Source organism: Typha latifolia, chromosome 2 (genome assembly GCF_019914945.1).
Source record: "Typha latifolia isolate L0001 chromosome 2, TyphaL0001v2, whole genome shotgun sequence".
NCBI classification, from domain to species: domain Eukaryota; kingdom Viridiplantae; phylum Streptophyta; class Magnoliopsida; order Poales; family Typhaceae; genus Typha; species Typha latifolia.
Genome location: NC_133087.1, coordinates 10,738,118 through 10,754,264, shown reverse-complemented (window position 1 = coordinate 10,754,264; position 16,147 = coordinate 10,738,118). Strand labels below are relative to the sequence as shown.

Below are 16,147 nucleotides of genomic sequence, written 5' to 3'. Positions count from 1 at the left end.
AGCCATAGTGTGGCCGGCCATGTTATGCCCATAAATTATTATTTTTATTATTTTTATTTTTTATTTTTTTAGTTTTTTTAAGGTTGGGTTGTTATAATGTCATATTTGATTGGGAGGCAATTTGTGATCCAAACAGATTAGCGGAACTTACCTTATTTTGTAGGGCAGCGGATTCACATGCCCGCGCAGTAGAGGTGGGTCACCAAGCTATTGGGATATGACTACGAGCTACAGTACAAGAAAGGAGCAGAGAACAAGGCAGCGGATGCACTATCCCGACAGCCCGAACCGGCCGAACTAGCGGCCCTGACCATGCGTGTGTTTCCCTTCTTAGATAACATACGAGCAGCAGGTGCTACTAATCTGGATATCTTGAGGATCTTGCAGGAGATGGAGGACGACCTTACGAGTCATCCTAGGCTTGTGAGCAGAGGCGAATTGCAATTCGACCATGGGCACATTCGGATACCCGCGAACATGGGCCTGCGACGAAGAGTAATGGAGCATTTTCATTTCACTCTTGAGGCAGGTCACAAGGGACTCCTACGAATTCACAAGAGACTACTATAGAGTTGTACGTGGCCTGGAGTACTATAGGAGCTAAGGGCATTCGTGCGTGCTTGCGAGGTATGCCAATAGGCAAAGACCGACTCATTGAGGCCAGCATGACTACTAAAGTCCTTGTCCGTGCCGAAGAGGATTTGGGAGGACATCTTCATGGATTTTATTGAGTGTTTACCTTCTATGAGAGGGTACTCAGTCATATTCGTTGTGGTAGACAGGTTGAGTAAGTATGCTCACTTCCTAGCCCAAACACACCCATATTCAGCGAGGACGGTGGCAGAGGTGTTCGTGCACGACATTGCCAAGCTTCACGATATACCATGTACGATTGTATCCAACCAAGACCGAGTCTTCATTAGTGGCTTTTGGACAAAGTACTTTGCACTCCAGGGTACCCGATTGGACCTCAGTTCAGCCTATCATCTAGAGACAGATAGTCAAACTAAGGTGGTGAACCAAGGCATAGAGCAGTACCTGCGATGCTTTGTGGGCGAAAGACTGAGGATATGGCTCGACTACTTAACGTGGGCAGAGTAGTCCTACAATACTGCATTTCACAGCACCATCGAGATAACACCACTCGAGGTAGTGTATGGTAGACCACCACCTACCCTAAGGACATACGACCCCGAGGCATTATTAGTGAGGACGTAGATAGAGACAGAGCTGGCATATTGGGATGTAGTGCTACGGAGGTTATGGGAGCACATGACACCGGAGCACATATACCCAATCCAATTGAGGAGATACAGGTATTTGAGCCAGTACGTGTGTTGGCGACTAGAGATAGAGATATTAGTGGAGTGTCTCGAACGACATTCTGACAAGGCGACGTGGGAGTCTGAGGAGGACATCATGGAATGCTTTCCGGACTTCTCATCTTGAGGCCAAGATGACAGACACGTGGTGGATTGATACAACTACAGTTGGATTAAGTTGTATCGAAAAAAATAAATTTGCTTGAGAAATAAGGCTTTTTGCCGGCGGGGCATTCGAACGCTAGGGACTCGCGTTCGAATGCACCATTCGAATGCCTGCATGCGTTCACATAGATAGAGAACGGGATTTGCACGTTGGAACAGCCTTGGGCCCATTCCAAAAGCCAGTTCGAATGCCTACACACGTTGGCAAAGACAAAGAACAGAATTTGTGCATTTGAATGGGATTGGGCGCATTCAAACGTGTCGCGGTAAGAACGCTTGGTTTTTAGGGATTTATTTTTGTTGTTTTGGTAAAAAGGGTAGTCGCTAAATACTGTGGATTGCACCCTAGTTGGCTTATGTCATGAATGAATCTTCTTTCTCTTTATCTCCATTCCTATCTCTTCCTCATTGTAACGCCCCCACCCAGCACGGACACGTGCACGCCCACGCACCCACACGGCACGCACGGCGCACACGATAGGTCGGGCGGGGCCCGTCACGCACAGGATACTCTCCGTGCACATATAATCATGACATCATCAAATAAAACCTGTTAACCTATCTATGATCACTAATCCATCACCAAATGCATCATACTATCAACCAAATAAACTTGTTAACATATTAATATCCAAGTCCATAATAATATACACTAGACCACTACATAATCTGGCAGGGCCCCACACAGCCACAACAAACCATCAAGATACAACTAAACAACTGATACAATAAGGTACAAATATAACAAACAACGATACAACTCAAAGTCTGGTTAAATTATCTTCTATACCGCTTCACGTCTATAGCTCACCTCATCCTTGCTTTAAAATATCTCATCATGATATCTCAAGTCGCTATCACGTATCATAATATCTTGGGGGGTTAGAAAATAAATAAAGAGAGTCATGAGCAAAATGCTTAGTGAATAGATCTTACCACAAATTAATGATGTCAAACAGAGAGTAAATCATGTACTATATAATATGAATCAGAAAGCAACATGATGCCATGTATGAATATGTATATATGTATCATCAATGACATATATATGAATGAAATCAATTCTCATGAATGAGCATATTATATCCTCAACCGAAAATATATAACACATGATGAAATTACCATATAGCATCACCGAATATAACACCATATTATGTATAGCAATTATGATCCAATGATACTAGTCACATCAATGATGATGCATGATGCATGCCAACCACTAGATAATCGTATATGTTAGAGCGAGATATAATCCACATATCTCTCACTATCACAATCATCTGTCTCAACTCTGAATATCATCCACCATGCTGGACTACGGTACCCGGCCCCAAACTCGATACACATCATGTCACACATCATATCACCATACTCTGCCATACGCTAAGAGTATGTCAAATACCAGTCTGGACTAGATACCGTTCCAGCCATCACATCATATCACATCACATCATATAAACATGTACTTTTATGATTTCCTATACATGATAAATTATATGCATATATCCAGTACGACAACAGATCATGCAACTTAGGAATTTAGGTGGTAAAAAAGCCGAGAGAAAAATGATGCAATGTCGACTCTAACCATGTATACTTTTGCTAGTTTATCACATGCATACTCATGATAGAGATCATCCCGACATAAAAATCATAACAGTATAATCATCTTTATATATCACCAATGTACTCATATCTCATATCAGCCTAATCAAATGTATGATAAAATATGCTTGACTGAAATCATCTCTAGATAAAATCATATAATCATGCTGGAGGCCAAAACATGCGTGTACATAAGATATAATATATCATAATTTGAGAAAGGCGTCTAAGAGTAAGACTATTCACCACCACTGCAAATACCAAACAACCACTTGTTCACGTTGCTACAACAATGATCAAACATCGATAGCTAAGTCCACGGGATCTTGAAAGGGGGGGTCGGAATCTAAAACTATTTAAGTAGTATGATATTAGCCATTTATCTGATTAAAATCTGTTCATATAATATATGATGATTTAGAAGGTTTTAGAATTTCTACTCATCTTTATAACTAGTTAGATTTTTAATTACAGATAAAAATAAAAATAAAAATATAGATGAAAACCTAACTATAATTATATCTTGATTAATTAGAGATTACTTTATAAAATAATAAATAAATACATAAGCCTAGTATTTTATTTGTTACAAAAATAATAATGTATAAGACATTAATAGAATTACTTAAAATGTATATCATAAGAATATTAGAATATAAATCTAATAATTATAATTTACAAATCTATCTATTAATCTAATATACATATAAGTAAATAAATAAATAAATAAGTATAAATATTACTTATATTCATGTGTAATAGTTTATAACCTAATTAATCATTAATTAATTATAATTAACAATAATCATATTGATGAATATATATTATTATTAAAATAAATAATGTCTAAATTTATTTGTATTAATTAAAACAGAAATACCTAAACAAATAAATAAATAAATAAAATAACAAAATAAGGATTACTAGTACTAGTGCTGGGCTTGGTCCAGCACTAGCCTGCTACAGTGCTGGGCCGAGCCCAGCACTGTTGCAGAAAGACAAGAAAAGAAGAAGCAGCTGAGGAAGAAGAAGAAAGGAAGAGACAAAAAGAGAGAGGGAGAGATCGGAGCTCACCGAAGCTCGCGGAGGTGGCAGCGGCGATAGGCCGGCCTCGATGAGAGAGAGAGAGAGAGAGAGACCAAGAGAGAGAGCGAGAAAGAGATATGTAAAGGGAGAAAGAGAGGCGGTGGGGGGGGTCTTAGCGGTGGCTACGGCGGCGCTGGGGCCCGCCGCGGCCAGCTGGCCGCAGCCGATTGGCTGCGGCGACGTGAGGGGGGCGTGGCACGCTCCCCTCCTGCCACTGCATGGCACGAGGCCGGCTACACTGTGGCCGGCCACGTCGTGCCATGTAACTAGTGTTTTTTTTTTTTGGGATTGGGTTGTTACATTTTCCTTCCCCCCTTAAAAAAATTTCGACCCCAAAATTTAAATCACACAGGTATTGTAAGAAAATCCACATATCTAGTTCCACTACTTTCTAATTAAATCGGCAACTGTCTAATCTCACTTTTTCAGATTAATAACTCATACTTCGTTTACTAACTTACTCACTAACTCTTAACATTACACAACCCCAAGTAACTCCCATACAAAACTAAAATTTCTAGATCTAAGTGAGTCAGGTAATTATGCCATATCTATAAACATCAATAATACCATTGGTCTACAAAGAAGCGTACATTCATTCTACAATATAAAAAGTGTTGTCATCTATGAAGTAAATCATATGCTACTCCAAAATATCTCAAGCTATCCCAATTTTATCACTTTTCCTGCTAACTACCACAATACACATCGTAATGCCATAATCACCTATGATAATACTATACAACCTATTTAAGTAAATTACCTCCAATCTACTGAATTAATACTCCGATTCCAAACATACTATATGGATTATCCCTCAATACTATCACTAAATACCAAGTAGAACGGTAAATACAAGTTATTTCAAAAATATCTGAAATACTTAACTCATGCTTCTCTTCCTAAACAAATAATCTCACTAATCTAAACATACTCAGCATCATCCGATATCCTCATAAAATTTAGGCGATAGCACAAACTCTCTTATTTAAAGTGCACTGCTCATATGATTAAACTATTATACAAATTACTAGATAAATCAATATAAGAGATCATACCTATCCATATTAAGACTGCAATATCAACGTGTATTCATAATACATTCTTCAGAATAACATACAGTGCATCAAATCCAACCTATCAATGTAAATCTTAATGCAATCTCAACCGAAATTTATATCCTCTCCTAATTCTCCACATTATCTTCCTTCTTAATCTGCAATATCTAAAAAGATTAAATCCAAACTATCTCAAGAAACATACATGATAAACTTTATAATGATCTTTCTATCAATCATTTTATGTACCCAAACTATTCATTCCTCGATTCACATAATTTCAGTTTGATCATTATCTATTTAATTACTATCACTACTAATATATCCACCAAAATATTACTTAATGATAACGATATTCAGATCTAGAGACTATCTACTGAGTTCTACGAAGTAATCCAATAATCTCTTCAATATCTCGACAAATATAATATTCAATTCATAATATTAATCCATTGCCAAACAAATATTTACTAATCCATCATACTTGATCTTTAAGAATACATAAACACATCTTAAACAAATCCACAAAATCATTGTATATGAACTAAAGCTACTAAGATTAATCTCCCGAATTGATAATGCTATTATGATATGCTAATAACTAACTGACCCCTACTGATTCATATATATCAGAAGACATCCAAAAATATAGATAACAACATTCTCGCAATTGCAATTCATTAGAAGATCAAATTTACATAACTATAATGGAACCAATCATGAAATCATTATCTCCCAACCAAGTATCTTTATTTTAAGATTCAAATGTAAACCTATAAGTCTTTACAATCATTAAGATCAACCTCATCATTCTAAAAGGCTCGCTCAATAATCTCCAGTAATAATCGAATAGGTAAGCCAACGGTTAAACAAATGCTAATATAATCACTTCTCTATACATCATTAATTGTTCATCATCTAGCAGTATAATAAACATCCATCGATACACTATATATGAAATATCATAGTCCTTTATATTCTTTTCATTGCCGTCCTATGAAGCAATTAGTTCAACTTTCAAATCATCTCTCAGTCATAACAAATAATCAAGTCTATAGGCTCTATGAATAACTCTATCAAATAATCTCTCCAATTGATATCATCAAAACAACTAACATGTCAAAGCACATAATATCTCAATTTAACATATATACCAATATATCTTATCCCTAATTAAATCACTTAAACCTCATATTTCTTCAAGAGTCTCAATTTAATATTCTATCACATCCTCTGTACAAAGTCCACTATATATACTGCACAATTTAATCGTATAGTATCATCAACATCCTTCTACAACATCATTAATATCACCTAATAATCATAATAAAATAAGTCTGTATACTTGTAATTAAAATTCATCACCCAACATACACGATCTTCAGGCTATAATATTCTTATCCTCTAAATCAATTTTCAAAATTAAACTAATAACCATAATATATTTTCACTGTCATACAAGATATATCCTGCGACTATCAACTTTAGCAACTATCATCACCCTATATAATTTCTTTCATTGTCATTCTTTCTATCCAATCAAATTCACACAATGAGCAACTTCTAAACTAAATTTACTATCATGTCATCCAGAAAGATATACATTACTTCTCAATTATTGACATCACTTACAAACCAATAACTATATCCATATCATATTTCCTATACCCATTACCCTATTTGGTAATCAACTCAAATGTTTAAACGAGACGTTAATCCTCTAACAATATTGTTAGCTACACATATCCCTACTAAATCACCCATCTTATCGATATAATCAAAATTTCATACCTACTAACACAAATATCTTGCAAACATAATTTATCATACTGGTCATCCGAAAATTATTTTCTATATACAATCTACAATCATCTATATCACAACACATAATTTCTTTTCCACTATACAAGATCATCATATGTCTTACTCATCCATCCACAATCCATAATTATAATTTTCATAAAAATTAGAATAGTCTCTCTGCACATATACATTTTATATCAACCTCCTAATCTCACATATATCCATAAAAGATCAAAAATCCAAAAATATGTTATGTCTACTCAGAATAACCTCGAATCTACTGATAATAATCCTTCTATACAAAATACATATCTCCACATATTTATAAATTTCTACACTTTATCATCACATAAGAACAAGTCTATATATCCAATATTAGGCTCCACAAACTATAACACCTCAATATCAATAATATCAATGCATGATTTAGTAATATCTTTTCTTATCCATTAGTCGTTCAAATAAATTATCAATATACTAATATCACAAATTATTTCTATAAATATCGTCAGAGTATCAAAACTTAAAAATCTCAATATCACAATCTAGCTTTCTATCTCAACCAATTAATTATCAAACTCATCGAGACCGACTACTCGCGTAACCCTAAACCAAATCGACAACTACTATACTTGATGGTTTGCCAAATCATCCTTAAACCTAGGCTCTAATACCACCTGAACTATAATGGGCCCCGCCGGACCTGTCGCGTGCGTCGTGAGGATAACTCACCATATTTGCCCAAGTGAATGACATGTTCTAGAATGTCTACTACACCACAAAATTATGAATATCTAATGATCAATCAACTCTAGGCAAGCCCTAACCGTCATGCGCACTTGGGTATCTTCATACTTTTTACCAACTATCATATCCATGAGAACTTATGCATTTTTTTAAATAATAAATCATATGTATTTTATTTAGTATTGTCATATATTATGCAACTCAGAAATTTAGGTAATAAGAAAGTTAATAGAAAAATAATGCAATACAATCTTAAATCATATATCTATCACATGCATACTCATATTAAAGATTGACTCAATATAAAATATAGATAATCTATTAATTTCTAATCATCTCTATATATCATCTAACAAATGTATGATAAAAGTATACTCAACTGTAATCATCTTTATATAGGGTCATATAATCATGCTAAAGGTCAAAATAGAATGTGTATATATAATATTATAATATAGAAAAATTTGAATATAACACCATGCCTTTTAGCTAAATTTATATTTACATCATACATTTTTATTATTTGCACTTCGAGCCCTATGTTAGGGAATATGTGCAGAAATCACCCTGATGTAGATTTTAACAAACACTATGAGAATATTTCATTAATTAAAGATATTTTGTTTCTAAAATACCTTAAATGCCTAAAATGCCCTTAGGTCAACCCGAGGTTGACCCGTGGAACGAGAACGCTGCCACGACCCTCACCCGTGTCCTCGATGGGGGATTCAACATCCTCGAGGGGGGATCTAGAGTCCTCGAGAATTGACCTCGAGGGCACACCCACGACGGGCAAGGGCCACATGTTGACCTGCCACCCCGGTCTTTTATCCTACTCCGGTGGTGGGGAGGTGGGCATCGACAATGAGCTCTTCACCATTCACTGCGGTGTTCGCGAGCACCGTCCCCGGGAGAGCATGGAGACGCCCTTTATCATCGCAAAAGTAGTCGGCACAACTACTGCCAAAGGAGAGTAGTTGGCAGAGCCCCCGTTCTCGGCTGCATAGCCGAGGAGATCTTGCGCTCGATGGGGGATCTTGCGATCGGGCCAAACCCCAGTATCCAACACCCTAACCACCACGTCGCTCCCTACTATCACATCGCGAACGCCGGATCTCAGTGAGAGAGGTGGGATGATGAGGAGGGAGGAGGGAGAAGGGAATGAGAAGGTAGGAGGGAGGAGGGAATGAGGAGAGAATGAGGCGGGAGGAGGGAGGAGTGTTAGGTGGGGATGATGAGGAGGGAGGAGGGAGAAAGGAGGATTGGGTTTAGATCAGACGATGGAGAATGGTTTGGTTGGGTTTAGTTGGTTAGTGGGTTGGGATGGGTTAGTGGGTTAGGATGTATCAATGTCATATTTCCTATACCCATTACCCTATTTAGTAGTCAACTTAAAGATTTAAACGAGATGTTAATCCTCTAACAATATTGTTAAACACACGTATCCCCACTAAATCACCCATCTTATCGATACAATCAAAATTTCATACCTACTAACACAAGTACCTTGCAAACATAGTTTATCATACTAGTCATCCAAAAATTCTTTTCCCTATACAATCTACAATCATTTATATCACAACACATAATTTATTTTCCACTATACAAATTCATCATATGTCTTACTCATCTATCCACAATCCATAATTATAACTTTCATAAAAATTAGAATAGTCTCTCTGCACATATATCTTTTATATCAATCTCCTAATCTCAAATGTATCCATAATAGATCAAAAATTCAAAAATATGCTATATCTGCTCAAAATAATCTCAAATCTATTACTAATAATCCTTCTGCACAAAATACCTATCTCCACATATTTACAAATTTCTACACTTTATCGCAACATATGAACATGTCGACATCTCCAATATTATGCTCCACTGACTATAACACCTCGACCTCAATAATATTAATGCATGATTTAGTACTATCTCTTCATATTCATTAGTCGCTTAGATAAATTCTCAATATACCAATATCACAAATTATTTCTATCAATATCATCAAGTATCGAACTTAATAATCTCAACATCACCACCTAGATCTCTATTTCAACCAATTAATATCAAACTCATCGAGATTGACTATTAGAGTAACCCTAAAATAAACTGACAACTACTATACTTGATGGTTTGCCAGATTATCCTTAAACCTAAGCTCTGATACCACCTGAATTGTAACGCCCTTGCCCGGCACGGACACGTGCACGCCCACGCGTCCACATGGCATGCACGGCGCACGCGACAGGACGGGCGGGGCCCGTCACGCACAGATACTCTCCTATACACATACAATTATGAAATCATCAAATACTACATGTTAACATATCCATGCTCACATAATCTAACACTAAATAAAACTTACTATTAACCAAATAAACCTGTTAATACATGAATATCTAATGACCTCTGTCACATCTTTTATATTTAGTGACCCTCCTTTTGGATGCAATCTAAATTGTGGGATATGCATGATTTAACAATCATTGGACCAACTCACACAAGATTGACTCCGACAATAACAGAGCTCTTATTGCTGTTTGTGCGTGAATAAACGCAATAGTGAAACTATGATAGAAGTACTTGAGGATGAAATTTGACTATCTTATATTATCCCCTTGATTTTTTTTAAAATAAATGCATTAAAAAGGAAGGGTCAAAAGACCCTACAAAAAGATAAAACCCCATTTATAGGTGGGGAAAGATTGGGGAAGAGATGCTCTCACTCAAAAGAGAGATTAGGGAGGGAAGATCTATGCAAACATAATTAGTGAAAGATAAGAGAACAAAAGAGACAAGTCTATTAGCTGCTTGCTTACATTTGCGAAAATTATTACTTATGATCAGAGAATTGACGAAGGATAACCTAGCAGTCTAATAAGAGGAGATGGATTAGCCAAGAAAAAATGGTATTGCATTTGAGCCAATTGATTAGAGCGAGTGAATCAGATTCAACAGTAACCAATATAGTTTGAGATGCACGCAAGCAAGTATAGAACTAATATAGGGGATTTGCTATGCACTTTTTAAAAAAAAAGATCCATTAGAACTACAAATAAGGAAAACCCTATTATTCCCTTATTATTATAAACTAATCTATGGATGAGATCTTTTTCTATTTTCCATTGTGTGATAAGAGGGATATCCTTAAAAAAATGCTATAATATAAATACAAACACAACTGCTTATAATTGTTTCTGTTTTTTTTTTTTCATCTATACCTTTAAACAATCCCTTGTATACTCTTCTAAAATTGATATTTATACGAATACTCTTTAAAATTTATGTTTTTTTTTAACATAGATACCCTCTAAGGGATATTCGTATATTTTAACATAGATACCCCTTTATATGAATAATGACATTTTTATATTTTATATCTAAAATTTAAAATTTTAACCGGTAATTAACTCCAAGGGATTATCGTATAAAAAAATAAAATTTTAAAATTTTAACCGGTAATTAACTCCAAGGGATATTCGTATAAGAAAAAAAGAGTTTTAAACTAATTTATATAAAAAAACAGAGTGTTATATATATATATATATAACTTTAGAGGGGTATATAAGTTAGAAGATTTATTCTGTATAAAGATTTGCACTTAAACAATTGTTCATAATAACCCAATATCCCAGAGGCGCTCAAACTGTATCTAAACATAAAAAGTGCCCTCGTTGCCGCTACACGTGTCCCCGTCTGTCAAACGTTTCACCGTTTTACTAGATGACGGAGAAAGGCCGGCTTGGGTCTTTCCGCAGTATCCGCTCTTTTAGCACTTTAGTTAGAAAAATTCCCCAAAATCTTTTTATTTTCTTTTAATTATTCTCTCTAGAAAGGAGCTAGCATTGCGGAGACTACGAAGCCACTTCAGCCCTCCGCTGTTACTCTCTCCATCACATTGAAATTTCTCTCCACCTAGGCAACTGACAGTTAAGGAGAGATTAAGAAGAAACGCAGGCAAAGTTCCGTCTCAATTTCTTTTATAAAAAGTCAGCTCCTTGAAGTATTCTTTGACAATTAAAATTTTCGCAATTTTTATTTATTTTTCCTTCTTGAGATTTGAGATGGCACTATCGCTTATAGATAGAAGAAGAAGAAAAAAATAAAAGGAGATTAACAATTATGTCCTCGATTTAGGGGTTAAAAATGACGCAAACCACTGTGGTTGCTGTCAAAGGAGGCATATCATCGGTTGGTTTGGGCGTTCTTTCACCGCAGAGAAGATTGAAACCGGAGAGAGCGCGGATGCCGGAAGGCGGGTTTTGCTGCGGTGGATTGCAGCTTGGAGTGTCTTCGAGCGGCTTGGGCGTGGAGATGTCGCGGGTGAGGAATGGGATGGAGGGGATCTTTCGATCGCGAGAGAAAGGCCGATACGTTAGATCGCAAGCTTCTTCTGGTTTGTCTTCTTGATCTCCATTTTGTTTAGTTGTATCTGGACGATCATGGTAGTGCGTAAATGCTTCTCTTTTGTTTGAAACCTTCTCTCTCTTCCCTAGATTTCGTTTTATAGAATGCCAAAGACTAATTCCTAAATTATCTATCAACATAAAAAGTTTAAAAATCTTATTATCATTTTTTGTGCTTCAAAGTTCAAACTCCCCACTTTATTTGAAATTGACTAGTATTCAATTGATTACCAAAATAAAGTCCCATTGAATATTGGCTTGATTATGTTCCAGACAAACTGTAGGATGGAGAATAATAGTAATCATAGTGGTTGCTTGGGAAACTTACCCATTTGGGTAATTGAAAGCACTTAAAATGAAATTCTTTTATAAATTGACTGGTTAGTGGCTACATTTTATTGTAGTCTCCCTCTGCAGAGTAAATAAAAAATAAGACTGCTGATGAAATATGCTTATTTATTAGCGTTTTCCATGTTGATACACATCATATCAAGGTGGTTAGTTACTTGGAACGCAGCATAATAGTGTGCATGATCTAATTGTCAATGTAATGCGTAGAAGGCTTTGCTCTCATGGATTTTTTTATAAAAGATTTTCTTCCTTTTTCTGGCTACAATGTGCATTTGTGGGAGTACAATATGATAAGCACATTTTCCTTGAAGAACTTGTAGGTATTCTTTTCCCTATCATGTTGTGTCTTTATAAGTTTATATCCAAGTGCTAAGGGTAGGGCACACCAGATTTTTCCTGATATAGTTTGTCTTTAGAGAATATCATTGAATACTCACCTCTACCTATTTTATCTGGCTCGAGTTTGTTGGTTTTCAAGATAGGCTTGAAAACCATACCTCTGAATAAAATTTTTTTGGTGATACTGTGTCAATAATAACTGAGCATAATCTCTTCTCAAATGTGCAAGTGCAAGAAAGAGACTTTTTCTAGGCCAACCATCTTTAGAAGAAGCCTTCAGGTGATCAGATCTAATCCTGTATAATTTTTTCTCTTATTATTTATCCTTCTTTTCACCTAGGTGTTGTCTGGTTGGCTGAGTAGGACTGAATTGTATGGATGGGCTGATGCATCTAGGAATGATTTGGTCTGATATTTGGTTAGGCTGAACCAGTGGTGCTGAATGAGGTGATCCAGTGTTCGGTTGGGTTTTTGGTTAGTCTGGCTGCTGCCACCACCATCATGACTACCTCCGCCTCCACCACAACTGCTGCCACCATTGTTGTGCCACTAATGCCTCCACGACTACTACATCACAACCACTAATAAGTATTGTTTTTATAGAACTATTTCCTCTTCTATAAGTTGCTCCGGATTCCTGGGAACATAATTTGGTTTTCTCAAAGTAAACCAGATTTGAAATTAAACCAACTCTATGGACCATGAACCAGATGCATCCTCTGTTGTAGCATCATATCAACTGTTGGCAGTCATGGATAAAAAAAGTGAACTTATTAAGCTGATCATAATCCGAAATTGTTTTTCATTTTCATTATCATGTGATATCACATGTGATCAAATCTAAAGTAATTCTGAATGGTTCATCATATTAATTTTTTAGTTAGTCATGTCCTTTAAGAAACAAGCTACCATTCTTTGATAGTTGAATCCTCTTAGAAATCAACATGTTGGTCAGTGACGACTAAATCTTGTTTAAGTTGAACATATATAGTAGATCTCCAATTTACCATGATCAAGTCAAGAAACAATCCTATGACGGTTGCATCTTTACTCTTATATCTACAATAGGTGACATTTCTGAATTCTGATATTAGCTCCATCCCACTATATTAGTAGGCTGCTGCTATGCTAAATTCGGTATTATGTGCACTCATTGATAATGATTTCGAACATTAGAAAGCTATCATAGGATGACTGGTAGTCAGTAGACTCAAGGTGGCCTGCCTAAGATGATGAAAGAAGCATAAATTACAGAAAACAAACTGGAACCGCTAAAAACTATACAAGGAATTTTAAAATTCACCAATAATCAGAAAAAAAACACTCACTTGGTTGGGACTGAGTCACCTGACGTGATCATTTTTGAAGTTTCTTTACTAGTAATTATCAGTTGAAGAAATTGTTGCCCATGTTTATTGCAGCAGTGTTTGCTAACTCGTATATCAAATGAAAGCCTACATGTTGGAAAATTCAGAAACTACATAATATATGGTGATAGAAAGATGAGAAATGTAAAGAAGGATTGAAATAATAAAGTTGTATGAAATGTCAGGGAAAACATAAAAAACCTAGACCAACTAGGTAAAGATAGATTTGGAAAGTGTGTCAAAGTCTAAGGCAAAGTCAAAGTTCAAATCTGAATTAAACTAGGAAAGCTGAATTCTACTAGGTTTAGAAGATCGATTGCAAATAGAACTTACAAAACCAAAACCGAGTAGAAAACTTAAATCAAAACCAAATTCAGATCAGAAAAACAAGTATTACTGGAATGTTGAAAACTGAATTCAAGTCAGAATTGAAAACCACTTAAGAGTAGAAAGCATAAAGCAGATAACAAATAGGAAAAAAGTAAGATCACAACAAACATAATAACACGATTTTTTAATATGGAAAATCTCTCGCACCAAAGAAAGAAAAAATTACGGATCCAATCAACCTCTTGGATCAATTTTTTTTCACTATCCAACGTAGATACAAGATTTTTAATAATCACTTCTACCGTACTCCATATGATCGCTGATTGATGTTTTTCTTTTGCGCGAACTCTCGCTTAGATGAGCTACCCAGTGAAAGTAGATTGAATCCTCATTTGATTGTCCTTAATTAGACATGAATCAAACTCTCGAATTCCTCCTGTTGGTATAGATGGGTAAATAACTCGATTTAGCTCCTAAGCCCTAAGGTGCTCAACAATTAATTTTTGATGTAGCCTAACACATGGACATACATAAAAGATTCTCCTCGTACTTTAGTAGAAAGTATGCTCATGAGGGAATCTCGAACTCATAGATGATGAACTTGAAGCTCCATGAGTAAATCTTCTTTCTCTTAACCTTTGGTTCAGCCCCTCTGAAGTGTAACAAGATGTATTCGGTGTTTGATTACCACATAGACTAATAAAATCTTTCCATGAGGAATCCTTGGATTGGATGGATCACTTTGTTAAGCCTCTAGATCTCTTTTATAGATTATGATGAACTTCTCTAATTTGGACTAAGTGATTCTCAAAAGGAGAATCCAAGTTTGAATCAGTTTTTGAAATTTTCTTGTCAGTTCTGTATGATCAGTTGAACCAATTTGAGCTCAGTTTTCACTGAACTTATATTCCTTAGGCATTCTGGGTGAAAAAAAATTGTGCTGCAATTCAACTGTTTCAAATTGGTTTGAATCGACACTATAACAAGTGCTGTTTTTACTGTAGTAAAGGCTGAAAAGGAGTGTTTTTGACTTGAGTTGATTCTGTTTTCGATTCTCTTTGCACATAGACTTCTTCCACAAGTAGTCTAACCTGATTGTATATTATTTCTATATTTTACATCAATTTTCTAAGTATTTTGTGTCCACGGACTTATTATTACATAAAATTGCAGTAACGTTGTAGAAATAAGCATAAGCACCTACTCCACCTTTTAAATGCATTCTTCTCTAAATTAACTTAGCAATTGTGTTGGTGGCCACAATTTCCTACCTGTATGTGTTTATATAGCTGGTTTGTAGGTCATAAGTCAAAAAAGCATAACTAAATTCTCAAGTCGAATTAATGCAGAAACTCATACCACAATGTTCATTATTAAGACCTAGATAAGTATTAAGAGCAACCAGCAGTTCCAAACTTCTAGTATCTCATATATTGCTTTTGATTCTACTTGTTAAGTCAGCCTTTTAAACAAAAAATTCTTCTTCATTTATAATTATTAATGAGTTCACCACCATCTTTTCTTCCTTTTCTGTTTCTTGTTTTTCTTCTTCTGAACATTAG

The 16,147-nt window shown here is 35.6% G+C and overlaps 1 protein-coding gene across 3 annotated transcripts in view; it reads left to right on the top strand.

Moving 5' to 3' along the window:
* The first annotated feature begins 11,510 nt into the window (after positions 1–11,510).
* Positions 11,511–16,147, top strand: part of LOC140781721 (plastidic glucose transporter 4) — a 34,677-nt gene continuing 30,040 nt past the window's right edge. Inside the window, exons 1-2 of one of the 3 annotated variants that reach the window (XM_073127859.1) lie at positions 11,511–11,781; positions 11,930–12,188. In XM_073127859.1, coding sequence (XP_072983960.1) covers positions 11,939–12,188 — 250 coding nt within the window. In that variant the 5' untranslated portion in view covers positions 11,511–11,781; positions 11,930–11,938. The remainder of the gene's footprint in view (positions 11,782–11,929; positions 12,189–16,147) is intronic. The other 2 variants (XM_073127860.1, XM_073127861.1) reach the window with 2 other exon arrangements.